Source organism: Mus caroli, chromosome 18, assembly GCF_900094665.2.
Source record: "Mus caroli chromosome 18, CAROLI_EIJ_v1.1, whole genome shotgun sequence".
Lineage (NCBI taxonomy): Eukaryota > Metazoa > Chordata > Mammalia > Rodentia > Muridae > Mus > Mus caroli.
This window is the reverse complement of record NC_034587.1, coordinates 78727543-78736965: the sequence shown is the minus strand read 5'-3', so window position 1 is coordinate 78736965 and position 9423 is coordinate 78727543. Positions and strand designations below refer to the sequence as shown.

The 9423-nt window shown below is 49.3% G+C and overlaps 1 protein-coding gene across 4 annotated transcripts in view; it reads right to left on the bottom strand.

Moving 5' to 3' along the window:
• Positions 1-5717: 5717 nt before the first annotated feature.
• Positions 5718-9423, bottom strand: part of Mbp (myelin basic protein) — a 110585-nt gene continuing 106879 nt past the window's right edge. For all 4 annotated transcript variants that reach the window (XM_021150283.2, XM_029471817.1, XM_029471815.1 and 1 more), the window contains one exon: positions 5718-7241. In XM_021150283.2, coding sequence (XP_021005942.1) covers positions 7197-7241 — 45 coding nt within the window. In that variant the 3' untranslated portion in view covers positions 5718-7196. The remainder of the gene's footprint in view (positions 7242-9423) is intronic.

Sequence of the window (9423 nt, the reverse complement as noted above, 5' to 3'; positions counted from 1 at the left end):
GGGGATTTCCAGCGCAGGCGCAAACTAGGTGTTTACTAGTTGGTGCTGAGGAAATGACTCAGCACCGGAAGATTAGCGGCGCCCCACAGGAATGTTTCCAGTTTGGGTATGTAGAGTGGGTTATCTCAGACCAGAGGCTGCGGTTCCCCCTACCCTGACAGGTGGGTCCCCCGAAAGAAAGCATCCTCTCTCTCCCACACTCGTTTTCTCCTCGGCTGATGTTGCTTGAGCCTCTGCTTCACTCCCCTGAGCTGCTGTAGCTGCCGTAGCTGCTTCTAGTGAGATGTTCCCAGAAGCCCGGATTTCTACCACCAGGAGCTCTCCCTCGTAGCTTTTTATTTCCTGAGCACTTTTCTCTGGCACAGTCAGTTTGTTCTTTCCCAGCCCTGGGCTCTCAGCCTTGCTCCTAGAAGACAGTTATTTAGTAACACTGGTAGGTATGCTCACTATTTTCTATTGGTATGTGTGTATGCATGTGTGTGTGTTTATGTGTGTGTGCATGTGTGTGCCGTGCTCCCAGGCTTTTTTTTTTTTAAGATGTATTTATTTTATGCATGTGAGTCCACTGTAGCTGTTTTCAGACACACCAGAAGAGGGCATCGGATCCCATTACAGATGGTTGTGAGCCACCATGTGGTTGCTGGGAATTGAACTCAGGACCTGAGCCATCTTTCCAGCCCTACATTTCCCTTCTTACCATTTAAATGTAACTGCTTCATCCAGGTACCCCTAGTTCTAGACAGCACTACACAACTCCCCTAGCCCACCCCCCTTCCATATCTGCTTCCCCTCTGTCACAAGGAAGTACAAGACCAACCTACCACCTGTAGTCCCTCTAGGTGTCCTCGGCCAGCAGCCTGGGTCACAACCCTACTCTAGGCCCTCTTGCCAAGGCCATATCTGGCCATCACAGCTCTCTAGAAAAGGTAGAAAAGGGTTACCCTTTTAACCACCTTATTTCCCAGTGACTCTTAAGGGACTAAGTGCCACGCAGCCTTTACTGACTGCAGTCACAACTTTGTTTGGTTGAGTGATAGTTGAAAGTGTCTCCAAGGAGCCTTGGAGGCTCATGGCCAGCTCTAGCGGCAGGAGAATTGTCCAGAAGGTCAGCAAACACCTGTTAGAGGACAGGTGGCAGCAGTGGCAACCGTGCCCCTCCCCCATCGCCATTTGGACCTCAGAGGGTAGAAGGGACCAGTGCTGAGCAAGCTTGACAGGAGCTACGCAGAGCTGCAGGAGTATTCAGCAGATACTCATGGTCTGCAAGTGAAAGCGAGTCCCAGCATTTGTATGATAGTTCACAATGGAGGGCAGTCCAGTGGAGAGGAGATGGGAGAGTGGGGTCCCTCCCCTGCCTCATAGATACCTGGTGAGCATGCATAGCCTTCTGATCTTGGCCTCTGACTTACACCGTAAACACTGGTGTAGACCGTATGGCCAACAAGCCACGTATCCTTGGCTGCACATACTGATTGGTCATTCTTACCTAATATCACGTCATTTGCCATTCCAGTGACTGTTCAAGGTCTGCAACAGGCAAATCCCAATATCAAGATGAGGCATCGGTACTGTAGAGTCTTAGAGCCCAGTGTGGGGTTGAGGAGAATAAGAAATACTTGGGTAAAAATAAACATGCATCATTACGGCTGAACGCTGCTGTTCATGCCTTGAAGTGTTAACTACCACCGTTACTATGATTATGAGACAGATGGGGCCAGCATGGGCACTGGGCAGGAGTTAAGAGCCACTAAAATAATTATTGTCGATGGAGTTCTTAAATTTGTATATTAAATGTCGTGTGTGTGTGTGTGTGTGTGTGTGTGTGTGTGTGTGTGTGTGTGTAAACACACTGTGTAGAAGTCAGAGTGCAAATTTCAGTTTGTTTTACTCTTCCACTATGGAGTCCCAGGGGTCCAGCCAGATTGTCCTGCAGGGTAGCAATCACTTTTACCTGCTGTGTCATGTCCCCAGCTCAATAATGAGTTGCTATTGTAAGCATTTCTTCTGACATTCATTTCCCTACAAACAGTGAAGACATTGGGGGATGGGCTAACTTGAGTACCTAATTAGTTCCTGTCCCAGCTACTTTGACTAATGGGACTGCCAGTTAAATGACCAACAGGACTATCTTTATGCTAGCACCAGTCAGAAGGCTTCATGGTGATGACATCTAACGGCCCCAGTTCCTGTACGTATATCCTCAGCTGGGCTGTTTGAAGCAGTTCAAACCAGACTTTTGGCTCTGAGGAGCCTAGATGAACCTCCTTTGACACAGCAATCAGCCCCAGCTATGCCGGAAGAGCAACACCGCCCCTGGTGGTCGAGCCGGGGAATAGCTTCATTGGTACTGCGTGAGTGGTCAAACCTCCACCTTTGTGATTGGAGCTAAGCAGAGCCCCAATCCTGGCTGGCTGTTGAGGACTGGGGAATCCTGCCTTCTTACACTCACACAAGTCCAATACGTGTTTCTCTCATATTCTTGGATGTGTGGTCTTCCACTGGGGCGTGGTCAACTCACCAGAAGCAGCACTCTCAAAGAAAACTGGCTCTCCCTTTCTTAGCAGCTACCACTAGACTAGGGCTGGGAAACCTCACACCACCTTTCTCCATACCCAGGTTTTGTCTGGCTTGCGTGTGTGCAGGCTTGTGTTTCTATCCATAGATGAGTGCATCTCTCAACCCATCAGAGAAGCTTCTCTTTGCAGCTGATGGCATCTTGGTGTGGTTTCTCTTCCTGTGATAAAACACCATGTGTAGTCATATTTCTCACAATCTACTTTAATAAAGGTTCAACTTCCTCTCTAGCCCTCCACCCACCAGAAGTTCTGGAGTCCACCAAAAGACCCAAACTCACAAAGATCACAGAGACCTACATTGCTGCAAACCGCAAGGTTTTTTTTTTTTATTCCAATGCAATTCCCTCCTCAGCACACAGGTAAGAGGAGAGACCCTGAACAAACAAAAAACACACTTTTTATACCTTGTAAGGTACAGATTTAGGCAACAGGGCTAGCTGGCTTATTCTAATTGGTGTAGCAAGTGTAACTCTTTCAGGCATTGGTTGGTTTGCATGGGGTGACTACCTTTGGCCTTGTCCCTCACTCTGCCTGCCCTTATGGTTTTTCTCAGCATTGTTTGGTCAGCCAGCTTCTTTATCTGGCTCTGCACTTGGCCTGCTAGTATAGTTTGTAAAGTCCCTTCAGAGGGTGAAGGGGCTGGGTCGTCTTGAATTTATTTTGTATTCTATAGAAGTAGGTGGAGAAGAAACGTTATTGTGATACAAGGGAAGTGGACGTGTTTAGAAATAGTTCTTTGGGGGTGATTTCAGTCTTCATTATTCAGAAGCTGCATCCAGTCTACTTGGCAGACACCACGCACGAATTAGCAAGGGGCAGTTCAATCCAGAAGAAACCCTCAAGGCTGGCCAGCCTGCCCAAGTATGCAGAAGTAGCAAGAAGCTTCAAGAATCTCACAAGAGGCTCTCTGCCGAGTTTTGTCTATGAAGTCACCACAAGCTTGGCTCAGCAATGCAATGTAAGGTGAACCAATATGTGTGTGTCGTCAGGGAAGACTAGTGAGGTGGGCAAGTCAAACCAACGCTCGAGCTCCTCCTGTTTGTGGGGTCATAGTTACATTCCTTCTAAACATCACACAGCCTTTCACGTGTCTGCTTTAGCAAAACATCCTTTCACCTGTGTGCCCCAGCAAATCATCATCTGACATGACTGACTTTCCAAAGAGACCAGAAGTTTCCTCTTCAACCATGACCAAAAACAGCTCGGGGAGGAAAGGGCCAATTTCACCTTATAACTTACAAGTCCATCATTGAGGGAAGTTAGGAACTTGTAGGCAGGAGCTGGAGCAGAAGCCATGGAGGGGTACTGCTTACTGCCTTGCTCCCTGGGGCCTGCTCAGCCTGATTTCTATCCAGGATCACTTGCCCACAGTAGGGAGAACCCTCCAATATCAATTATTAGTAAAACGCCCTACAGGCTTGCCTACAGGTCAATACTATGGAGGTATTTTCTAAATTAAGATTCTCTTTCCCAAGATATGGTTAGGGTTGTGTCAAGTTGACAAACCCAACCAGCACAGGGTGATGAGTGCAGAGACTAAAAGATGGCAGAATGCTCTGCCCTAAATGGGAGATGGATGTTACATCCCTTTCTCCCGCAGCTCATGGTTCATTGCAGGAGAGATGGCGAGATGGTGGAAAGACTTTAAAATAAAGCCAGGGGTGGTGAGTGACCACAGTGGAGCAGCCACTCCTATGAGGTCACGGAGATTGCGGCAGCAATGCATCTTTAAACAGTGCACACATCTTTGTATTTCCAGATCCTTTATTTGGGAGGATTTTGTTGGCTAAAAAGGACAAGGAGACGAGTGGACATCAGCCTTTTGTTATCTTTGTAAGATTGTAAAAATGTTTTTATGTGTGTGAACACCTGCCTGCATGTATATGTGTGTGTGTGCTTAGCTAGTGTATGCCTGTGTGTATGTGCATCTTGTGTGTGTGTGCCTGCATGTATGCATGTGCATCTTGTGTGAACCTGCATGTATGCATGTGCATCTTGTGTGAACCTGCATGTATGCATGTGCATCTTGTGTGTGCCTGATGCCTGCGGAGGCCAGAAGAAGGTACCAAATTTCCTGGAACTTTAGTCACACACTGTTGTGAACTCCACGTGATTACTGGAAACCAAACCCAGATGCTCTGCACGAGCAGCCAATGCTCTTAATGGCTGACCAGCTCTCTAGCCCCTGGTGGGTTTTTGTTGTCTGTTTTGTTGTTGTTTTTGTTGTTGTTGTGGTGGTGGTGGTGGTAGATGTGTGTGTGTATGTGTGTGTGTGTGTGTGTGTGTTGAGACAGGGTTTTTCTGTGTAACAGTCCTGGCTGTACTGGAACTCGCTTTGTAGATCAGGCTGGTTTCAAACTCACAGAGCTCAACCTCTGCTTCCCCAGCGCTGGGATTAAAGGCATGCATTTTTGAGACAGCGTCTCTTGCTTAGAACTCATTACATAATTTTGGCTGGCCTCAAATTCATGCAATCCTCCTGCCCCCACTTTGTGAGTGCTAGAATTATAGATGTGAGCCCCGAGCCCGACCTGGAGGTTAGGTTTCCCGTCAGTCAGTGGACCCCAGGAACCTGCACTGGCTCCCTGGGTTGGAACAACACGCTCCAGAGAAAGACTGTAATGTTGGCCCATGGCAAGCCTTCCTTCCACAGCTCACAAATCTGATGGTTTTCCATAGCCTGCCTTGGAAGCTCAGAAAGGGGCCAGGAGCTCTCTCAAAACCAACAGGAGAAGAGATTTCGGGTAATCCTTTAGAAAAAAGAAGTCTCATAACCCAAATCAGTGGCAAGAAAAACAAAGGACAAATGGGGGGAGGGGGGCGGAAGAATGGATGACTTAATGCCCGTCGTGGATAAAGTGTGTGGCCTGCTTTTCTGCAGTGTTTCCTAGGACAATGGCTTTGAAAATTGTCCTCAGAGTGACTGAAAATCCTTTTCCTTGTGTGTTGTGGGTCACTGTCCCATGTCACCTCTACTCCATCTTCTTGGCCTCCTCAATGTGCCCCTTGAGGTATTCTCCCAAGGGCACCGTGAAGCAACCTGATGCTCCTGAGGAAGAGCCCTCCACCCTGTGACGAGGCTGTGCTTCACTCGGGCTCACGCCTACAGGCCGGCGTGCAAAATCAGACACCTGGGCAAAGATCATTGCAAGTTTATTATTTTATTTCAATATTCAAGAACAGTAGGTGTTTCTGTCCAGCCATACTGCAGCTGTGCTGTCTGGACGAAGCCATGGGCAAGGTTGTTCAGTCACACTGGAGGGCAAACTCTCCCGTGGGACAATCTCGAGGGATTTTTTTCTGGAAATTTCTTCCCTGCTTTTTCTCTTACCCTCACATTATTGTGGCGATACATTAATCGGTGTTATCTTAAACCCACACTCTACTCAGAGTTAGAACAGATTAACAAGATGCAGTATTGGGCTACATCAACCATCACCTGCCTTCCTAGGGGTGACGGTGCCAGTGTGGGGCTCTTTGGAAGGTCTACAGAAGGCATGCTAAATCAAAAGACATAGTACGTTAGAGGGATAAGGAGGTGTCCATGGACATTATTAGACTGGGGTTCTCAGCGCCTCATCCCTGGAGTGTCGCCCAGGCCAGCCCTGCATCCAGGGCAGCGACTCGATTCAGTGACAGGAACCCCCTTAAAGCTAAGAATGAGTCCTTTCTAGGAGGCAGGGAATGGTTATTTTTCCGCCGAGGTTAGTGTGTACCAATGGGCACTGCCATGGCGAGCTGCCGCTGACCACCCCACCATGAGAAGTGGCCAGAGGGACAGCACGAGGCCACCAGAGAACTCCTGCAGTCCCACTTCCAGATGCGCCATGTCCTTGGACTCTCCCTGGGCTCTGAGAGGAAACAGGGTTCTTAAAAGCACCTGCTCTGGGGAGCCACTGAGGAGAGATGGTGACATTTGGCGGCCACACACATCTCCAGAGTGTCCCCCTAAGTCCCCGTTTCCTGTTGGGGCCATTGCCCAGCCCACTCGCCCCTTTCCTTCCCTCTGTCACGCTCGAAATCAGCTGGTGGGGTGCAGGGGATAGCTGGCCTGGAAGCATCCCCAAGGCCACCCCACTCTGGACTCTCACAGCTGCCCAGCCTGTGCTCACATACCACAAGCCCCCGTTGTATAAGCCACTCCAAGACTGTCTGATCCTGTTAGGAAAAACAAAGCTCTTTAGGGGGAAGAAAACAAAGGAAGGCTGGACCACACAGTCCCCTGCGCCATGCTCTCTGGCTCCTTGGCGGTGTGCCTGTCTATCCGCAGTGCCCACGGAAGCTGGAGGGGTGTGCCTCACCGTGAAAAGTCTAGGGATGGAGTAGGGGTGAACTTGGAAGGGTGTCCGTGCACCTGAACCTCCGGAGTCGAACAAGGTGCACGGGGGAATAAGTCAGGGCTGAGAAGACCCCGAGAAAACTCAATCTTCAAACGAAAAGGGACGAATAGTTTTAACCAGTCGGGGTGCCGTGGGCCTGGCCCCACCGCAATCACGGCTCCACGGGATTAAGAGAGGGTCTGCTCTAACTAGCTAATCCGTGCAAGTAGAATTAAAAGTTTAAGGCAGTTATATTAAGAAGCCGAGGGCAGGATTCGGGAAGGCTGAGCAAGGAGGGCTCTCAGCGTCTCGCCATGGGAGATCCAGAGCGGCTGTCTCTTCCTCCCTGGGAAAAGGAAAAGACAGGAGTTAAGGCACGAGCCTGTGTGGCTGCGGGGCGACACTTCCCCTCCACAGTGCTGGTTCTGTGGTTGTCCAATCACAAGCTGTTCCGGCCAGAAGTGATATCCCAAGGACACAGAATAGTCCCTCGATTTGTCACACCACCTTCAGAAAGCCCTAAGTGGAGTTTGTAGCTTAAGGCAAAGCCCCTTGACTGTGAGTCACAGGGCGTGGCTAGGTCTAAGGCGCCCACAGCTTTGCCTTTGCAGGGAGAATGTTATAGTTTCGTTATCTTGCTCCAAACAAGCTGCTTATTTTCTCCGCTTGAAGACTGAAGGCAGTTTGGGGCTGGGATCACTGTCCACAGTGTGTTCTAGAAAGTGGCTTCAGTGCTGATGAGCATAAGAGCTGCCCCCCACATGGGGAAAGCGCCCTGCCAGTGCTACCAAAAGACACTAGCAGCACACGGGGCGTGTGTGAATGAGGGCATGATAAGGCTCTTGAAACTCTGAATTGATGGGTTTTCTAGAGACCAAGTTTGCAATTAAAAATGAGATGTGCCCAATCAGCTTGAGAGGTAGCACAGCCTACAGCAACAGCAGCGGCGTGGAAACCAGGGAGGCAGGCAGACCTTGGTCACACCTTGGGGGACTTCGCTTCTTTTCCTTCTGTGTTGTTCTTTTTTAATCGTTTGAATTCTTCCCAGCTTCTGTTTCCTATCTTATGTTAAAGATACTACATACATCTTTTAATGAGTTAATTTAGATTGTGAGCCCAGAGATGGAGGCATACACACTGCCGTCCCTCAGTAGAGACCGAGGCAGCACATTCCTAAACACGAGTGTGTAATGTCTCCCCAGCTCAGCCAGACAGCCATATAGCCTCAGAGTATGGAACAAGCCCAGTGGTTTTCACACGGCAGCAGCCGCTCAGGCTGAGGTGAAGCCACTAGGTGCCTTTCTGAGCACCGGTTAGCCCCTTGAGGGACTGCCTTTCAGCAGTGTGACTGAGGTCTAGCTATGAAGTCACCTCTGGGGCGATGTCCTTCTCCAGGATAGGGGCCCTGGCCTCACCCGGAGAGCTGTCTTGCCCTGACCCAGTTTTTTCTATGCGGATCATGGGCAGAGCTATGCCTGGGCCCTGCAGAGCACTGACTTCTTGGGAAGTCTTAGAATCTCTGTTCTAGAAAACACAGTGTACCTGGACTGAAACGCAGGAGTCCAGCCAAGCCTCAGGTGACTTCTTTTTTGAAATATAATGGTAGACACATCAGTGCTGTTTTCTAGTAGCTGCTGAGCACCTGCCTGGAGCACCTGCCTGGAGCACCCGCCTGGAGCACCCGCCTGGAGCACAGGCCCTTCCACCTGATGTCCTGCTTGTACTCACAGCCAACCTTGAGTACACGCTTATTTTATATGATAATCAAAGATCAGAGAAGTTGAGTCATCTTCCCAAGGTCAGCCAGCAGAGGGAAGCAAGGGCTAGAGCCAGCAAGGTGGGCACCCACCGTTGCTTCCATTTTCTTTCATGCCTTTTGTCTCTCGTGCCACTTGCTCTGTCTTTGGTGGGCGTTAGGCCCCATAACTGATAAACCTGTGCTCACCAGGTACAGGTTGATTTAAACGTGTACCTGCGATGTGAAGTGAGCACTCTCTGCTGGATACCTTTGTCCCCATGAGACCCTACAACCTCATGGGGACACTACAAGAGGTAAAGGGTCCTTTTATCCACCTAGAAATAAGACGTGGGTCCCAAAGACACAGAGAGCCACTGATTTGCTCCAGCCCAGGTGCTAACTGCCACACTGAACTAGCGAATCAGAACCCTTCCCTCAGAACCGGCTGCTAAGAGTTTAAAAACAAAAACAAACAAACAAAAAACAAAACAAAACAAACAAAAAAAAAGCAGACAAGCAGGAAGCGGTTTGCGTAGAGTGGTGTTAAGAGCCAGGGAGCCCTTTGAGCTCTTCCCGCCTGGTCACGCAGCCTGTCAGCCCACATGAGCTATCTAGGTAACACGATTTAATTATATAGCCACACACACTGGAAATCATCAAAGCTTCCTTGGTCTACATAGAAATTTAAAGCAATTTACAAAACTGTTTACAGAAAGAAGACCAGGTGTTGAGCCTATTTCAGAAATGTGAGTCTCACACACTCCTGAGGCCAGCACACAAGTCACATAAG